Source organism: Tamandua tetradactyla, chromosome 6 (assembly GCF_023851605.1).
Source record: "Tamandua tetradactyla isolate mTamTet1 chromosome 6, mTamTet1.pri, whole genome shotgun sequence".
NCBI classification, from domain to species: Eukaryota; Metazoa; Chordata; class Mammalia; order Pilosa; family Myrmecophagidae; genus Tamandua; species Tamandua tetradactyla.
In genome coordinates this window covers 144,143,197-144,162,773 of record NC_135332.1, presented here as the reverse complement: position 1 = coordinate 144,162,773, position 19,577 = coordinate 144,143,197, and the positions used below count along the sequence as shown (strand labels likewise).

Genomic DNA, 19,577 nt, shown 5'->3' with positions numbered 1-19,577 from the left:
CATGCAAAAAAAAAAAATCATAAATTTGCCTCGGTCTCCAAAGAACCGGCAAGGTTATATTATATGAAAGATCTTATATTACTAACGATGGATGTCTGGAGCTGTTTCTATTTGTTGATCTGGCACTCTCCAGAGATTACAGTCAATGAACTTCATTGGAATCCTGTAGCCTATGATTTCTTCTTGATTTTTTAAAACCAAGTTCTACACATCTTAAATATGAATTTTGGAGCATCTGAGAAAAAGAGAAGATTTAGGAACCTTCTCACACCAAATCTGTGCCTTCTCCTGTTGTTCCTGTCTTTGAGAATGGCATTACTTCCTACCCAGGGCCTACAAGCCAGAGGTATAGTTGGCTAGTAGATTGTCAGATTTTATTACTCCTTTATTTTTATTAAAACATTTTCTTACCCACAACATGATTATCTTTTAGAGTTCCAAAGTACTGGGTAGTTTGGGAGACCAGTATAGATATATTACCAACCTAAAATCCCAAGTACAACTTTTAGGAATAGAGTAGTTTTATGTCTTCTATTGAAAAATTGTGTCCTAGTTGGATGACGTTTTGTGGGAGGGTCCCTAGATGGAAATACATATATTTGAGAACAAAAAGTGACTGAAAGTTTGGAGAGAGAGTCATTTAGTAAATTGAAAAGGAAGACTGTTCAAAGTTAATGAGTTCTAGTAAAAACTACCATGATCCATTAACATTGGAACAGGGCATTATTGAATGAAATGAATAGCATCTAAATAAAAATGCCTGAATTTTATTAAATAAAATATTTCTAGCTTTTAAAGTTCCCAATACCAAGAAGCTATGGAATTCATTGACAAAGCTGTATTTTAAAAGGAGTAAGTAATTTTAAAATTACTAATAACAGTCATGTACTGAAAAGAGGAGTAATAAAATCTGACAATTTCAGTGCTGTCTTGATCACTGCACATTTACTTTTTAAAAAATTCTTCTTTTCCCCTAAGAATTGGCTTGGAGCCTAATGGGATGGTTCATTTTTCTCTAAGGCATTAGATAAAGGCCATTCCTAGCAGAAAGATGTTGGACTTGTTGATCTCAAGTACAAGTCCTACCTTCTTGGAAATAACATGTGCCTCTGGAACTAATGGAAAAACTTGGCATGGGAATTTGAGCAACAATTCTTATCTCTATAAATATCACAATTAATCACTTAATGTATAATGTCCTCATAGAAAGCTTTGTCCGGGATACCATTCTGCTTTTTAAATGTTACTTTTCTTGCTCTCACATAAAAGAGAGATTATATCATTTAAAAGTTACTCAAGATTTATTCTTAGATCTGTAGCTTTGTTTAAGAGCTTTTCCAGAGGCAAAATGGTATTTCCTTTCTCTAAAATAAAGAAAGAGAGGGGGTGGGGTTTCCCTTGATGAACTGAATATTTGGAATGCTTGCATAAAACAGCAAAGTGTGTGGCAGATCAAGTAATATATGTTTTAAAAGAAAACATAAATTTCTTATTTAAAAAGTCCTAATGGATTCTTTATTAATACAATCAATTGGATAGGGAAACATAAAGAATAAAGTGACTTTTAAGCGTATGTTTCTTTTAAAAGAAAGACTTCTCATTGGTAATAAAAAACATTGATGATAAGCATGTGCTGGGCTAAACTATACCAAGATGTCTGGAGACAATAAGTTGGAGGAAACATGCTGTATATTAAAGACAGAGTAGTTAATCCATTATTATGGTGAATTAAAGTTTAAATGGGTACATTTGTATAAAATGGTAATCTGAGATATACTTTGTTTTTTATACAGATGACAATTTTTGGGGTTCTGTTTAAATTTTGGCCTCAGTTTTGTGAATTTAGGAAGAACATAACTGATGAAAAAATTATGAGTGTTTTAGAGAGAAGACAGGAATATAAACAGAAGAAAAAATTGGCACTCATGGAAGATGAAAAATTTGGAAAGGTGAGACAAGACTCATTTTGGGTTTAGTCAGACTTTTAAAAGGTATGTGATATGTGTGAAAGAATTTGAACTGGGGAAAAATACAGAGGAAAAGTTATAGAATACACATTTCCATGGTTTTTAAGTCTTCAGTCAAGAGGTTTCAGACTTGCTTTGTAATTTCTCAAAATTCAATTCAAATGCTATCTCTTCTATGTGAAGGCTTCCCTGATTCCCTGGGAAGCATGAACAACTCCCACTGCAGTAATATTCCTTCCTCTCTTAGAACATGCTTTATGTTGTCTTCTGATAGATTTTTTTGCATCTGTTATCCTCACTGGACTGAGATGCTCAAGGGCAGTATCTGTCTAATTCACCTGTGTCTCGTGAGCACCTTGAGCAGTGCCCAGCACATAGTATATGCTCAATTGTTAATTATTTATAGAATAAATGATGAATGAACAAATGAACAAATATTAGGTACTTGGGGGTGACATTTTCAATACTAAAATTATAGAATATACATTGACTGTGAAAGTTGTAAATATGAGTCATGAAATGGCCCTGCCAGTCTTTTAGTCTGTTCATTTATTCATTCATGCATCTATCTCTTTATATTAATCTGTTGTCTGTAGTGTATCTCATCTTATTTATAAGGTTAAACCTACTCTTTTTTGTTAAATTTAAAAGATACTGAAAGATACAAAAGTAGTAAATGAACACTCATATTTTCACAGTTCAAAATAAATACTGTTGACATTTTGCCTCATTTGTTTATTGTACTTGAGAAATAAAATGTTGCAAATAGGGTAAACTCTCTTTTAACCTCATGCCTGAGTTCTATTACCCTTCCCCAAGAGCAACCACTAAATTTGGAATATATTCATCCAGCTCTTTTTAAAAATAGTTTTTTATATATGCATATGCATTCATAAACATTACAGAGGACTATTTTGTATGTTTTAACTTACATAAATGGTACCACATTGTACAACACATATTTCTACATCTTACTTTTTACACTCGACATTATGTTTTTTATTTCTACCCATAATAATGTACTTAGATTTAGTTTATTCAATTTAATTGCTGTATACTATTTCATCATATGAATAAATATGCTATTTTTATTTAACTATTTTCATATTGTTAGATTTGTTTCCATTTTTCACCTTTACAAACAGCACTGTAGACAACATTAGTGCTTTTAATATATTTGCAGAGTTGTTCAACTATCACCACTTGAGTTTAGAACAATTTCAACACCCCACAAGAAACTCCATACCCATTAGCAGTCTCTTTGAATTCCCAGCTCCCCCCAGCGCCTGGCAACCACTAATCTATTTTTTGTCTCTAGGCATTTGCCTATTCTGGACATTTCATGTAAATTGAATAATACATGATATGGTCTTTTGTGACTGGGATGCTTAGTATAATGTTTTCAAGGTTTGTCCATGCTGTAGCATGTATCTATACTTCATTTTTTAATGGCTGAATACTTTTCCATTGTATAGATAGACCACATGTTGTTATTCATTCATCAGTTGATGGACCCTTTGGTTGTTACCACTTTTTGGCTATTATTATTAATGCTGCTGTGGACATCTGTGCAGAACTTTTGTGTAGAAATCTGTTTTTGTTTCTTTGGGGTATATATCTAGATGTGGAACTTTTGGGTCATATGGTAATTCTTTGTCAAATCACTGCAGCCCTTTGTTAATGAATTTGCCACTATTCATTTTAAGTACACAATATTAAAATTAGATGATATGAAACTAGATGAGCCTTTTTAAATGAAATTCTCTCTCACCTAGCATTACCTCTCTTCAGATTACCTAGATCCATTTAATTCCTTCATAAGAATAAGAAATGGAGAGTTTAACCTTTTGAGGAACTGCCAAAACTATTCCAAAGCAATAGTTTTGTTGTTGTTGTTGTTGTTGTTTTGCATGGGCAGGCACCGGGAATCAAACCCAGGTCTCCAGCATGGCAGGTAAGAACTCTGTCTGCTGAGCCACCGTGGCCCACGAAGCCCATAATTTTTGTTTTAATTTATTTAGTTTTTGTTTATGGTATATAACCACATACAAACACAAACATTCTTATCATATGCTCATTTCGTTCTTGCTATATAATCAATAACTCACACTATCATCACATAGTTACATATTCATCACCATGATCATTTCTTAGAACATATGCATCAATTCAGAAAAAGCAATAAAAAGAAAACAGAAAAAAAATTCATACATACCATACCCCTTACCCCTCCCCTTCACCGATTACCAGCATTTCAATCTACTAAATTTATTTTAACATTTGTTCCCCCTATTATTTATTTATTTTTAATCCATATGTTTTACTTGTTCATCAATAAGGTAGACAAAAGGAGCATCAGACACAAGGCTCTCACAATCACACAGTCACACTGCAACAGCCATATCGTCATACAATTATCTTCAAGAAACATGGCCACTGGAGCACAGTTCCACATTTTCAGGCAGTTCCCTCCAGCCTCTCCATTACACCTTAGCTAAACAGGTGATATCTGTTTAATGTGTAAGAATAACCTCCAGGATAACCTCTCAACTCTGTTTGGAATCTCTCAGCCACTGACACTTTATTTTGTCTCATTTCGCTTTTCCCCCTTTTGGTTGAGAAGATTTTCTCAATCCCTTGATGCTGAGTTCCAGCTCATTCTAGGATTTCTGTCCCACATTGTCAGGAAGGTCCACACCCCTGGGAGTCATATCCCTTGAAGAGAGGGGAAGGACAGTGAGTTTGCTTGCTGTGTTGGCCGAGAGAGGCCACATCTGAGCAACGAAAGAGGTTCTCTTGGTGGTGACTCTTAGGCCTAATTTTAAGTAGGCTTAGCCTATCCTTTGTGGGATTAAGTTTCATATGAACAACCCCCAACATTGGAGGCTCTGCCTATTGCCTTCCATAATTTTTGTAACACACAAATATATTTTCTGAAAAAAAAGTCTGGTACCATGAAAAGCTTGAACTTCCCTGGTTCAAATTCTGTCTTTGCAACTAGTTACCTTGGGCATGACTGAACTCTCTGCTCCTCAGTTTCATCTATCACTGTGAAATAAAATTAATTTTACATAATTTTAGAGGGATTCATTGAGACAGTGTGTGCAAAATTTCTATGCAAACTATGCTTATTGCGTGATGTTTTATCTAAGGCAGTATGGAATAGTGTAGTCTTGGATTATATATAATGGTTTCATATCCTGACTTTACCATTTATTATTTCTGTCATTTTAGGAATACCATTTAATGTCTCAAAACCTATGTTTTTCAATAAAATAGAGATAGCAATAGAACCTACATCACAGATGGGATTAAATACGATAGTATATGTGAAGTACAATGCATGTCAAAATAAATGTTAGTTATCTTATTAATGTAGCAGAAATTTTCCTTCTTGAAAAATAATAATATCAAATATATTCTCCATTTCTTATTCTTATGAAATAATTAGATAAAGCTAGGTAATCTGAAGAAAGGAAATGCTAGGAGAAAGAGAATCTCATTAAAGGTAATTTTACAACTTGGATCACATATGTTTCTTCATTTGTCTTTTAACCTTATTTATTTTTTGCCACTTGAAAGTTTAAAAGTATTTAATTAAATCACTGTGATCCTTTGTTAATGAAAAAGTGCTGTACTTGATATTAAAACTAGATGACATTAAACAAGATGAGACTTTTAACTTCTAAAGAAGTGACTCAGAAAAATGCAGAAAGATATATGTACATAGCATCATTCATAATAGTAAAAAACAAAAACATAAATTTCTAATAGTAGGAATTGACAGAATTCTCTGTGGAATTACCTTCATTTGAATATTTTTCACCTGTGGGATATGATGATATAGATTATTCATTTTATCATCCAAATATTTCAGAGCATACTTTGTTGCAGGCACTGTTCTCCAATGGTAAACAAGACAAAGACCCTGCTTATATTCCAGGTCTGTTTCTATTCACATAGAAACATTTCCACAATATATTATATATGAAAAACCAGATTTAAAAAGAACATGTATATATAAAATTGTATGTAATAAAATATGATTATACATTAAATTACAGATTTTTATCTATGCATTTTCTATAGTGAAAACTCTGAATGGATGTTCACAAAAATGTTTATAGTGGTTTTTCTTGGATGCTAGAAATTTTGGGTGATATTTACATTCTACTTCTTAATTTTTCTCATATATTTTTATATTAGAATGAAAGAAAATGAATGATAAAAACAGTAGTGTATGTCACAGTGATATTGACTTGAGAAACCGTCAGGTATAGTGCTCACCACAAAATATTTTTTCATATGATGTTATGACTTCTTAACTGTAAGTTTATATTAACATGGCAGTATACATTTTTTTGGAATAATTTAATTTAATTTAATTGCAGGATGGAATCAAACAATATGCAAGTACTGCAGGGTCTGTTTCCAAACCAACTGCTTTAGCGAGTGATTCACTTATAGGCTTGCAAGCATATGGCCGACAGGTAAGCAGGAAAGATTTAACAGATATGGCTACTTCTATAGTGCATTGGATATTGGAATGCAGTAATTCAGTCATTTTATGGTAGTAGAGGTGTGTTTAAAAATGAGTGTGAATTTATAATAGAGTAGGGGAGACTGGAAGAAAGGGGAATTTCCTTGAGTCTTAAGAGACTTAAAATATCAGCGGATTCTGGACAATATAATTCCTTTATACACTTGAAGATTTACTTTGCAGATGTTGACATGACTGTATTATTGGAAAAGAGAGAATAAGATAGATACAATAAAGGGAATAAGATAGAATATTTATATTGTTATATTGTTGGGTTAAGAGATCAAATATTTAGTCCCAATTTCTTTGAATTTGTTGAAATGGTCACAAAATATGGTGCCAATATATGACCACCAAGTAATACATTTAAAGCTCTTATGTTTTCATTTCTATTTATAGCTAGCATATTAATATCATTTCCCTGAAATTTCATGAGCTTACAGTATGTCCATTTGTATTGAAAGTTTTTGCATCTTGGGATGATACTAACTCAACAAGCAACCTTTATGGTATTTGGGGATGTCAAGTAAGTTTAATTGCCCAGCTAAGACAACTCATAGACTATGAAGCCATTATTGAGATATGAGAAATACTCACTTTTGTGGAACCATGTATTGAAACAGATGTATATAAAAGTATGTGAAGCCTAGTAATGCCATTCAGAAATACATTCATCAGTAAATGACTACAGTAAAATTTCAGAAACAGTGTAAAAATAAAGGGAAATCTCAATTAATGATATCAGGCTTCTCCTTTTTACTCTGTCACTTAAAGTCAGTATTACCTTGAAGCATAGAGAAATCACTGATCTCCTGTGAGCCTTTTTCCTCACCTGTTAAAAACACAGAGCGACAGGGTAATGATGATGATAATGATGACGATATCGTGTTCCATATATCTCAGTATTGTTATAAGAAGCTAAAAAGCTTTTGGAATCCAAGGAAATTTTATAAATATGAATTACTACTATTATTACTATTTAAGTTATACATGTTGAATTATGTTAGTAATTTGTAAAATAATAATGCATTGTCATTATGCAAGTGTGGGCATCCTGTATTTGCATTTGTTTCAGATAGATTCTGCACATTGAAGCAACATAATTAATCCTAATGCAGATTTATCCCCCAAACTTGGATCTTTCCCAAGCCCTTAAATTCATAATCAAATTGAATATATAAAGTTGATTGAACAGCTGTCAAGATATCTATAAGAGACAAAATAAAGTATCAGTGGCTGAGAGATTTCAAACAGAGTTGAGAGGCTATCCTGGAGTTTATTCTTACACATTTTATAGCTATCCCCTTTTTAATTTAAGGTGTATTAGAGAGGCTAGAGGGAAGTGCCTGAAAATGTAGAGCTGTGTTCCAGTAGCCATGTTTCTTGAAGATGAATGTCTAATGATACAGCTTTCACAGTGTGACTGTGTGATTGTGAAAACCTTGTGTCTGATGCTCCTTTAATCTATGATATTGTCAGATAAGTAAAAAATATGGATTAAAAATAAAAAATAAAGGGAGCAAAGCTTAAAATATGTTGAGTAGATGGAAATACTAGTGAGCAATGAAAGAGAGTGGTAAGGGGTATGGTATGTATTAGTTTTTTCTTTTTATTTCTTTTTCTGGAGTGATGTAAATGTTCTAAAAAAGGACCATGTTAATGAATATACTACTATGTGATGATATTGTAAGCCATTGATTGTACACCATGCACGGAATGTTTGTATGTTAAGAATGTTCATGTTTATATGTTGTTTTGGTTTGATAATAAAAAACAAATTAAAAAAACAAAAAACAAAACAAACAAACAAAAAGTGGACACAGCCCCATCTTGAGATACTTGTCTGAATTCTAGCAATTTGGGGAATTTTCCAGGCAAAGGTACCCTAGCCAGGTTCCCTTCTAGCAGCTGCTGCTGTGGTACTCGGGGTGCTCATTTCCTCCTCCCTGGTTTTTAGATGTCCGCCATCTTGTTGCATCTTTGGGAGTCCACTTGGTTAGGCCTGGTGACAGGGGCCATGGCTGGCCCCACCCTCAAGTCAAAATAAAATACTGGGGCGGGCCGCGGTGGCTCAGCGGGCAAGAGTGCTTGCCTGCCATGCCGGAGGACCCCGGTTCGATTCCCAGCCCCAGCCCGTGTAAAAAACAAACAAACAAACAAAATATAATAAAAATAAGAAAATGTTTAAAGATGTTTCCCTTTCTTCCTCCTTTCCTTCCTTCTATCCTTCCTTCCTTCTCTGTCTTTCTTTAAAAAAAAATAAAATAAAATAAAATAAAATAAAATAAAATAAAATAAAATACTGCCCTTTGGGACAAAATAGCTTCCTAATTTTTACCAGTTTTCCAACATATCTGGCATTCAATTTCTTTGGGAAACAGGCAGGACTTCAAGCTTTCTCCAGTTACCCATTTATTTAGTGCCTTTTGGTGTCAAAGTTGGCATTAGGCAAAAGTTCGAAGTGGCAGTGATTTGGTAATTCCTACCTCACTGTTCATCATGCTTTACCTCCTTGCCTTTTGAGGAAGCCATGTAATAAATGCTTTCTACCACATTTTTTAGTTTTCCTCGGAACAATCTCTGAGGGAGTAATGTATTATACCATCCTACATTTTACAGAGCAGAACATTGAGGCATATTTCAGAGAGAACCAACTTGGAGTCTCTTTCCTACAGTATCTCATTCTAAAAAAAAGATTTCTATAAAGCTTTTGAGATATTGACTCACTGACAGATTATACATTATCATCTTCATAATCTTCTTCTCAACTTGGTGCCAGTAAATATAAAAATTTAGGTCAAGGTTATAGAAAAAGTACTGTTACTTCATCATAAATATTTTTAAACAATCTGGGGTACTCAGTTAAAAGGTTAAATGAGTAAGTTCAGTTTGTGGAAAACATCACCCAATAGTGAATTTATTATATATGTAATAAATATACTATTTATAATACCCAGAAGGCATATGTGCATATATGTATATACATATATATATGCTGATATAAGCCATCTTACTTACCTTCAGATTATTTTCTGGGGCAAACATTTCCAGAATTAATTTTAAAAATTGTTTTTATTTTATAGCCCACCTGGTGCTACTCAAAGTATATAGAAGCCTTAGAACAGGAGAGAATTCTTATTAAAGTTCAAGAAGAATTGGAAAAAAAGTTGCTTACAGGTGATTTTTGCTGTTTATCTAACAAGGCTTCTTTGTTGTCTTCTATCATGGATTAATTTTAGAGGACTTTGCCAATGATTAATTTATTGTTTTCCTTATCTCTCTAATTTTTTCAACAGGAACATCATCTTTTATAAATTTTAAGCCTACTTCTTCAGTTTTGTCATTGAGAAGAAACCTGTCTTTCCATACCAATCAGAGTGAGTGTCCGGTGATAGTATATCTTCAGTTCTTTCTTCCTTATTGTTGGCACATCTGTCTCTCACCTGGCCATGCAGAGATAGAGGGCAGGGAGAGTTGAAGACTAACTCCCTCCTTTCCCCAAACTGTTCTGACCCCAAAATTAGGAGAATTTCAATGTGTATATATCTCCGTGTCTGTCTCTGCTTTCTCTCCTCTGCTGAGGAGGAAAGACTAAGATACATACCTAATACTTCCTATTTCCAGAGTGAGAGGACTCGTGACTGTTTATGCCCTGATGCTGACAGATGCAAGGTAAGTCGTAGTCTAAAAGTTGGTTGGTCCCTCACCCCGCCATACCTCTCTAACACACATGCACACACACACACACATATCACAATCACACACACACACACCTACCAAAATGATGGGTAGGAATACCTTGCTTCCCTTCTGAATGGCACAGTCTCCTGAGAGGGAAGGCCTCTGGACAGTAGTCATTTATTGTTTCTATTTACCCTTTATCAATTCTTCTCTTCTACAAAGAGTGTATATGGAAGAATAGGCTCTAGCTCTGTTTTTCCAAGCTCAGTTTTTCTAAGTTGGGAATATAAAGAAGGGACTGAAAATAAAAGAAAGAATTGCAAATCAATCTGGAGCCCATTCTCCCATACAGTACTGATGTGATTATGCAATTATGCCTAATTGGATTTTGATATTAGAGCTTAACAATGGCTTTATAAAATAATGTAGTAGTGTAAATGTAGACCATATGTAATCCATTGACCCCAAACTTGATTAACCCAGTAAGGGTTCTCTTTCTCATATCTTTTGTCTTCAAGCTTAGCCATTTGGTTTCTCAGAATCCTCAGTTCTCTGGGTCTAGGGAGGGTTTTATGAGCAGGCCTTAATGTTCTTAGCCTGCTCATCTTTTTATCTTCTAATATAATTACCTTAATCACTGCACCCTCTGCCAAATCCCCCCCTTAGATGAATGTCAGTGTCCCCAAAAGTTAGAGTATGCAAATACATCTGCTAACTTTTTTGATCCTTGCAACAGCCCTATATACAGTTTTTTTGTGTGTTTTGGATTTACATTTTCTATAGCTACTTATGTTTTTATCCATTTATTTTCTTTTACAGGAACTCTTTAAATCAAATTCAGCTGACATGAGAAGCTCAAGTGATTTAGGATGGTATGCATTACAGCAGGCCTACCATCTAAATAAAGTTTGGCTTGTTTTACTCTCATAGTTTTAAAATTACAGCTGTTCTATACTCATACTATACAAGACTATAAAATTGTAGAACTTATTTAAAATAAAGCTACTACTATCCAGGTCAGAAGAATCAAAATGTTTTGCTTATCACAGTCCTTAAGGAAGTATGTCATGCTCAAGTAATCATTCAACAAATATTCCTTGAACGTTTAGTATATTTGGTTAGCAGATATGTTCAACAGGTGGTTAGGGGACTAATAATCCTAGTTATAAACTGACTCAAGACATAAAAGGAAGAGCCATTTCCACCCCCATCCCTAACTCTAAAGGTATTATGTATAGATTAAAACAGTGTTTCTCACTTTCATGTGCATAAGCCTCACTTATGACATTCGCTACCTGAGAGTTGACTCAATAGTTCTTGGGCAGGACCCAGAATCTCCCTCTTTAACAGATAACACTGGTGATTCTGATGCGGTGTCCCAGGTAAACTGTTAGGATAGCAAGAAAAGAGCTTCAAAAAGGTCAAAGATCCTTGTTATCTAGAGCTATGCTTGCAACAGAGATATCCTAGAAATACATTTTGTCATACTTTTTCCTGGAAGGACTTGGGAATGTGCAAGAAGTGATCTGGGAGGACAAATCTTCACCATCTATAGGCCTCAATACTCGGGAACTCCAGGGACTGTCACCCAGACTACCTGATTGGAAGCATTGGACTTCCTGTCTCATGTATTTCTAGTAAGTATTTTCAAAGTAGAAACTGCCACTCCTAATTTTCCAATGATTTATACATTTTAATCATAATCCCAAACATCAAGAGACATACTTCAAAGACCATCTTTCTTCCATAGCAATGGCTTTCTACACTTTTAGGCATTAGATCTCTGTAGTTCTCTGTGCTCTCCCCACTGCCGCATTCCCTTAGTGACTGAAGTCTGACATCAGTATTTTAAAATATTCCATAGTAAATTTTGTTCTTAGAATAAAATTAAGAAAAGAATAAGAATAAGAAAAAACTTAAGTTTTCATGTCACATTTTTAAATTGACAGTAATCTTTATATTATTAATTAATTGTTCACTTTAGACCTTGCCACAAAGTTTCTACTATCATAGGCTAGTCCCAGTTTTTGTCATCAGAGATAATTACTTTTTATTAGTATGCACAGGAATAGTCTTCTGACAGGGGTTCTACCGATTCTTCTTTTTTAAAAATATTTTTATTGAGAAATCTTCACACACAAACAGGTCAGTGGCTCACTTTATCATCACATAGTTGTGTATTCATCCACCCTGATCATTTTTAGAACATTTGTATCACTCCAGAAAAAGAAAACTCATACATGCCATACTCCTTACCCCTCCCTCTCATTGACCACCAGTATTTCAGTCTACCCAATTTTTTACCCTTTAGCCCCTCCTATTATTTATTTATTTTTATCATTTTTTTACTCATCTCTCCATAACTTGGATAAAAGAAGCAGCAGATACAAAGTTTTCACATTGTAAAAGCTAGATCATTATACAGTCATCTTCAAGAATCAAGGCTACTGGAACACAGCTCAACCATTTCAGGTATTTCCCTCTAGCCACTCTAATACACCATAAACTAAAAAGGGATATCTATATAATACATAAGAATAACCTCAAGGATAACCTCTCAACTCTGTTTGAAATCTCTCAGCCACTACAACTTTATTTTGTCTCATTTCTCTCTTCTCCCTTTTGGCCGAGAAGACTTTCTCAATCTCATGATCCCGGGTCCTAGCTCATCCTGGGAGTTCTGTCCCACGTTGGCAGGAAGATTTACACCTCTGGGAGTCATGTTCCATGTAGAGGGGAGGGCAGTGAGTTCACCTGCTGAGTTGGCTTAGAGAGAGAGGCCACATCTGAGCAAACAAAAGAAGTTTTCTGCGGTTGACTCTTAGGCATAATTATCAGTAAACTTAGCTTCTCCTTGGCAGAAATAAGTTTGATTGCCCCAACACTGAGGGCTCAGCCAATTGATTTGGTTGTCCCCACTGTGTGAGAATATCAGGAATTCCCCAACTGTGGAAGCTGAATATTTCCTCCTTTCTCCCCAGTCCCCCAAAAGGACTTTGCAAAAACTGCTGTAACTCTGGTATATATTGGGGTATCACACTAACCTGGACAAACCAACAAGATCTGATGCCTTATTCAAGATTCCATGTAATAATGGTGTTCAACTAAACTGACCATACAAGTTAAATTAGGGTAATATGCAACCCAAAATATAAAGTTTGCACCAAATAGCATCTCTCCTTTTGGTCTCACATGAAAGTTGAAGTTTTAAAATATGGACCATATCATCCATTACTGTGTATTCTGATTTACCTTAGTCCTATTAAGATCAGCTTTGTTCATATCTCTAGTCGAAGTCTGATCACTGTTTCAGCTTTTTAAACAGTTGCTATATGGGGCAATGGTGACATTGATAGCTTCAACTTTCTTGCTCTTGTGTATGTACACCACAGTTCCCCTTCCTTCCCTCATTCTTTGTACCCTTAGGCCACCTCCATCCATTGCCAATCACAAACACTGCCACCATAAAACCAGTGTGCAAATGGCCATTCATGTGCCCACTCTCAGTTCTTTCTGGTATAACCTGAGCACCTTGCAGGATCATATGGAAACGTTACCCTAGTCTCCTATGGAACTACCACACTGCCCTCCGAAGAGGCTGTACCTCTCAGCTTCCCTACCAACTACTGTGTGGCTGCAAGAAGAAATGAAGTTGAGGCATACAGCTAAATCAGTGAACCTTAAGGATTATATGTTGAATGAAATGGCAGAAACAAAAAGACCAATATTATCATACCTCACTCATATGGACTAACTATAATGTACAAACTCGGTGAACTGAAGTCGGGAGCATAGTTGGGGCCTATTATAAAGGGTCCTTGATTGTAAACATTTACAGCAGTCACATATATTCAGGAGTTATAACTGTTATTTCTAAATTCTGAAATACTGAGCTGTTTGCATACAATCTGGTCATTCCCAAGAACATCAGGTATTTATGTAACACCTGAAACTCAGAGTACAGCCTCAAGATCAAGAGCTTGGCCTATTGATTTGGGTATCCCTAATGTTTGGCACAGTGTCCAGGGTTTCCCCAGTGGTAAAGTTTAATAGTTCCATAAATTTTCTTCCATCCTTTAAGGGACTTTGCCAATACTTTTTGATTATCTGCTTAATATTCTCTGGGATGTATCCAGGCATTACATTTTGCTATACAAGATTAAAGAACCTCATTTTTATTCTGGGCTCCCTGTGTTTGAATTGTTTAAATGATTTGTCCAGACAGGTTGAGTTAGATAATATGCTACAGAAAATTAAAGTTTTGGACATAATAAAACTTTCTTCCTTTGGTGAAATTCTAATTTACAGGGAATGTCTTCCTTACCTCTGTATTCTGAATTACCTTAATCTCGGCCCAATCGGCTTCATTCTTATCTCTGAATACCAGGTTATACATATGTAAAACAGCCCCTCAAAATCCAGAAATAACAATTACTGCTCTGGACTTAATGTGACTGCTATAAGAGTTTACAATCTAGGCCCCAGTTTTCTTATAAGTATTTTTTAAATGAGTTCATACAATATTTGCTCTTTTGTTTCTGGCTTATTTTGCCTCACCAAATGTCCCACAGGTTCATTCACATAGTTTCATGCCTCACAACTTGGCTCTTTTTTTGGCAGCACTGTGTTCAATCCTATGTTTATACCATCATCCTCCAATCTACTTCTTAGTCGGTGCATCTTTCAACTATGTCCATCTACTAGGCCTCATGTATAATGTCCAAAGTCAATAGTACATCGACACTCTCAAATTTAGTTAATTTCATTTTTCACAAGAGAAAGATAGCCAATAAACACAACCTCATCAAATAGAAAATCCAAACCTCCGCCTAACGCTTGTCCCTTCTCCCCTGGTATTGCTGCAGTACTGTAGAAGTTTTCCTGTTAAACATAGCCCATAGCACACAATAATATTTTTCCCCTATACCCTGAAGTTATATACTCTTTGTAAAATATTCATACTTTTACAGTAGTTCATGCAAGAACTCACTTATATTTGTAGTGTTAATTGGTGGAACACATGAGTCTATACAACCCCTTTCAACCATGTTCACTGTCAACATGGTAATATTATGCACAGACCCACTAGTTACCTGCCTTTACTTCTATCTATTCCCTTACATTTAAGTTCAACCTCATTAGCAAACTGTTTACCCATCACAAACTTCTGTGTATCTCTAAGTTTCCTATATTCTGTATTATAAGCCTCTGATTTTACCTTTACCATGGTCATAAAAGTGGAATCATACAGTATCTAACCTTTTGTGTCTGGCTTATTTCACCCAGCATTATGTCCTCAAGGCTCATCCCTCTTGTCATATGATTCAGGACATCATTTCTTCTTATTGCTACATAATATTCCATTGTATGTATATACCACATTTTGTTAATCCAGTCTTCTGTTGATGGGTACTTGGATTGTTTCCATTTTTGGCAGTTGTGAAAAGTGCTACTATGAACATTTGTGTGAAAATTTGGGTCACTGCTTTCAGCTCTTCTGGGTATATACCAAGTAGTAGTATTGCCTGGTCATAGGGCAACTCAATATTTAGCTTTCTAAGGAACCACCAGACTGTCTTGCATAGTGGCTGTACCATTATACATTCCTACCAGCAGTGCATAAGTGTCCAAATTTCTCCACATCCTTTCCAACATATGTAGTTTCCTGTTTGTTTAATAGCAGCCATTCTTATAGGTGTGAGGTGGTACCTCATTGTGGTCTTGATCTGCATTTCCCTTTTAGCTAAGAATGAGCATCTCTTCATGTGCTTTTAGCCATCAGTATTTGCTCTTCAAAAAAATGTCTATTCATATCTTTAGCCCACTCTTGTACTTTTGTTGTTGAGTTGTATTATTTCTTTATTTATACAGGATCTCAAACCTTTATCTGATATGTGATTTCCAAATATTTTCTTCCATTAAGTTGGCTGCCTCTTCACCTTTTTGATAAAGTCTTTTGAGGCACAAAACCATTTGATTTTGAGGAGTTACCATTTATCTATTTTTTCCTTTTGTTCCTTGTGCTTTGGTTATAAAGGTTAGGAAGCTACCTCCTATTACTAGGTCTTGAAGATGTTTCCTTACATTTTCTTCTAGGAGCTTTATGGTACTAGTTCTTATGTTTAATTGTTTGATCCACTTTGAGTTAATTTTTGTATAGGGTATAAGATAAGGGTCTTCTTTCATTCTTCTGGCTATTGATATCTAGTTCTCCCATGCCTATTTATTGAAAAGACTATTTTATCCCAGTTCAGTGGATTTGGGGGTCTTGTTGAAGATCAGCTTACCATAGATTTGTTGGGCTATTTCTGTCTCACGATTCGATTCCATTGGCCAATACCTCTATCTTTGTGCCAGTACCATGCTGTCTTGACCACTGTGGCTTTATAACAAGTTTTAAAATTGGGGAGTGTTACTCCTCCCACTTCATTCTTCTTTTTTAGGATGCTTTTAACTATTCGGGGTTTCTTTCCATGTGAATTTGGTAACTAGCTTTTCCAAGTCTTCAAAGTAGGTTGTTGGAAACTTTATTGGTACTGCATTGAATATGTAGATCAATTTGGGTAGAACTGACATCTTAACTACATTTAGCCTTCCTTTCCATGAGCATGGAGTGTCTTTCCATCTATTTAGATCTTCTTAGATTTTTTAAAATAATGTTATGTAATTCTCTGTGTACAAGTCCTTTACATCCCTAGTTAAGTTCATTCCTAGATACTTGATCCTTTTAGTTGCTATTTTTTAGGTGGAGGGGGAGTTCGGTCATCTTTATAAGCCTATCAAGGCTACATTTTGTACATAATATCTAGTTGTCTTCTTAAAGGGATCTACTTTAGTACATCATGTTAATTGTAAAAAGCAAGTAAGATGGCTAAACTTCAGCCTAACGTTTTAATACCCTCTGGACAAGGCAAGCTAGAAAGTCAATCACTTTACACATGCTTAGGAGTAGTGTTCCAAAATAAAAATAACTAGGAAACTGCTACAATTTAAAGCAAGGGAGGAAAAAAAATTTCATCTTGGTCTTTTTTTTTTTCATGTTCCAGCAAATTATACTTTTATTTAACAGAAACATTGATATTGATATTTTAAAAATGCTCTGCTTTTAAAATTTCTGAACTTCAATACAAATTAAAATAAAATAGTAGTATTGGAGTATTTGGGGAGACAGATAGCTAGCAGCTACATTCATCAGTGTAGCTGAGTCTCCTTATCGATAACCAGGTCCAGGTGGGGTATAAACCTGCCAGGAAAGAGGACAGCTCTGTACGTAAGGGTTAGGCCCACTTGGAGGAGGGGTCCTCGTACTTCTAGCAGGTGGAGTAAGACCTGGTCTTGGTTGATAGGCTGAGTTAGCTTGGAGCCATTCCAGGTTGTATAGCAGAGGCCACAGTGTAATTAGTAGGCTGAGAAGTTTGGGTAGTGTAAGTTGATGGAGGATAATTGCTCGCCTGGTACTGCTGTGGTAGTTGAGCAGGCAGTTGCTGAGGCTGACCAGAAAAGGCAGGAGCCGGTGCCTGGGAAGTTGGTTGCTGGCCATATCCCTGGAACGGCTGTGGTTTTGGGGGTCTGACTATAACCTGACTACTGAATACCATACTAATTTATGGCCACTAACAGAGAGCCTGTGGCTGCTGAACACCACATCCAGCCTGTTGGTGGCATTGTCGGTACATCTGACCTTCAGTCTTCTGCTTGCATCTGAGCTTCTGTATGTTGTGGCTGCTGTGGCTGAACTCCTGGTGGGGTGAGCTGCTGAGGAAGAGAAAGCAATGCTGTCAGGTATTCATGAATAGACTTCTACAGGAGCGCTGGGTGGCTCTGAAAATTGATCATCTGTTAAGCCAAATGCAGACATGACATTTTTATTGATTTCATCTTGGTTTTTTAAGGGATCAAAGGTTGACACACTTGAACCCATAAGTTGAATAGACTGCTTTCTAGAAGAAAAAATCAGAAGCAGCAGGCTTTTCTTCCCTACCATTAACAGTATCATTTTTAGGAATATTGGTGGAAGGTCCTGGTTCCCCAAGTGGTTCCAAGCTATCCAATAAGTGATTACTTGTATTTTGAAGTTCTAGGAGTTCTCAATGGAGATATTTCACCTGGCTTGATTCAGGGGGGCTTGGTTGGCCATTAACAATGTCAGTTTCAGTATCCTACTACACTGAATTGCAAAGGAGGGGTCAGAACTATCAAAAATTGTGATAAGATCTCCCATCTTTATACTTTATTGTAACTTCATCATTACTCAGAATTTTTCCTCTGAAAACTCATTGCATCATTAGCATGTTTTTACCATAAGTAATATCTTCATTATGAATGGGAATTCGCCGAATATCTTCTCTAAGTTGAGCTTTGATAACTAGCTTCCCACTTAGGTCAACTCTCCATTCATGGTGAACTCCAGGATGCGCTATGTATACAACTCTAGATAAAGATGGCTTGCCAGGCCACCACTGTTGCCTTCCCATGGGTCTTCACTGCTCATGCCTGTGTGTGGCTGCTGCTGCCCCTGTCACCAGGCTCTCAGGCTTCAGGGGAACCCTGTGGTCATGACCAGGTCAGGTGCCCTTTGTCGCTATACCTTGCTCACTGGCTTGCCTTGGTTGCTATGTTGAATGGATTTTTTTCCTTAATTGACTCCTCAGTTATGTCCTTGCTTATGTATAGAAGAAACATTACTGATTTTTGCACATGAATTTTATAACCTGCTGCCTTGCTGAATTTGTAACTTTGTTGTTTATTTCTCAGGTTTTTCCGAGTATACTATCATGTCATCCACAAATAATGAAAGTTTTACTACTTTCTTTACAATTTGGATGCCTTTTATTTCTTTTTCCTGCCTGATTACTCTTGCTAGAACTCTTCTAGTACAATGTTGAATAATAGTGGTAACAAAGGGCATCCTTGTCTCATTTACAATTTTAGGGGGAAAGCTTTCAGCCTCTTGTCATTGAGTACAATGCTGGCTATGGATTTTTCATATATGCCTTCTATCATGTTGAAGAAGTTGCCTTTGATTCCTACCTTTTGAAGTGTTTTTATCAGAAAAAGATACTTTTTCAGTATCAGTAGAGATGATCATATGATTTTTCCCTTTCAATTTGTTAATATGCTGTATTTGTTTATTTTGGTGGGGGGGGGGTGCATGGTCCTGGAATCAAACCTGGGTCTCCCACATATAAAGCAAGATGTGCTGCATTTTAACTGATTTTCTTGTGTTGAACATTCTGAACTCCTGGTATAAATCCCACTTGGTCATGGTGTATAATTCTTTTAATGTGCTGTTGGATTCGATTTGCTAATATTTGTTGAGATTTTTTGCATCTATGTTCATTAGGGAGATTGGCCTGTAGTTTTCCTTTCTTGTAGCATCTTGGCCAGGT

The 19,577-nt window shown here is 35.7% G+C and overlaps 1 protein-coding gene and 1 pseudogene across 16 annotated transcripts in view; one reads left to right on the top strand and one right to left on the bottom strand.

Annotated features, from left to right (window-relative positions):
* Positions 1–11,835, top strand: part of RGS22 (regulator of G protein signaling 22) — a 268,718-nt gene extending 256,883 nt beyond the window's left edge. For 10 of the 16 annotated variants that reach the window (XM_077167343.1, XM_077167342.1, XM_077167341.1 and 7 more), the window contains 6 exons: positions 1,794–1,949; positions 6,359–6,457; positions 9,591–9,684; positions 9,804–9,884; positions 10,132–10,179; positions 11,008–11,234. In XM_077167343.1, the coding sequence (XP_077023458.1) occupies positions 1,794–1,949; positions 6,359–6,457; positions 9,591–9,684; positions 9,804–9,884; positions 10,132–10,136 (435 nt within the window). In that variant the 3' untranslated portion in view covers positions 10,137–10,179; positions 11,008–11,234. Of the gene's footprint in view, positions 1–1,793; positions 1,950–6,358; positions 6,458–9,590; positions 9,685–9,803; positions 9,885–10,131; positions 10,180–11,007; positions 11,236–11,689 lie in introns of those variants that run through there. The other 6 variants (XM_077167336.1, XM_077167335.1, XM_077167334.1 and 3 more) reach the window with 3 other exon arrangements.
* Positions 11,836–17,398: 5,563 nt separating this feature from the next.
* LOC143686851 (protein TFG pseudogene) lies at positions 17,399–18,662 on the bottom strand (annotated as a pseudogene).
* Between the last annotated feature and the right edge of the window lie 915 nt (positions 18,663–19,577).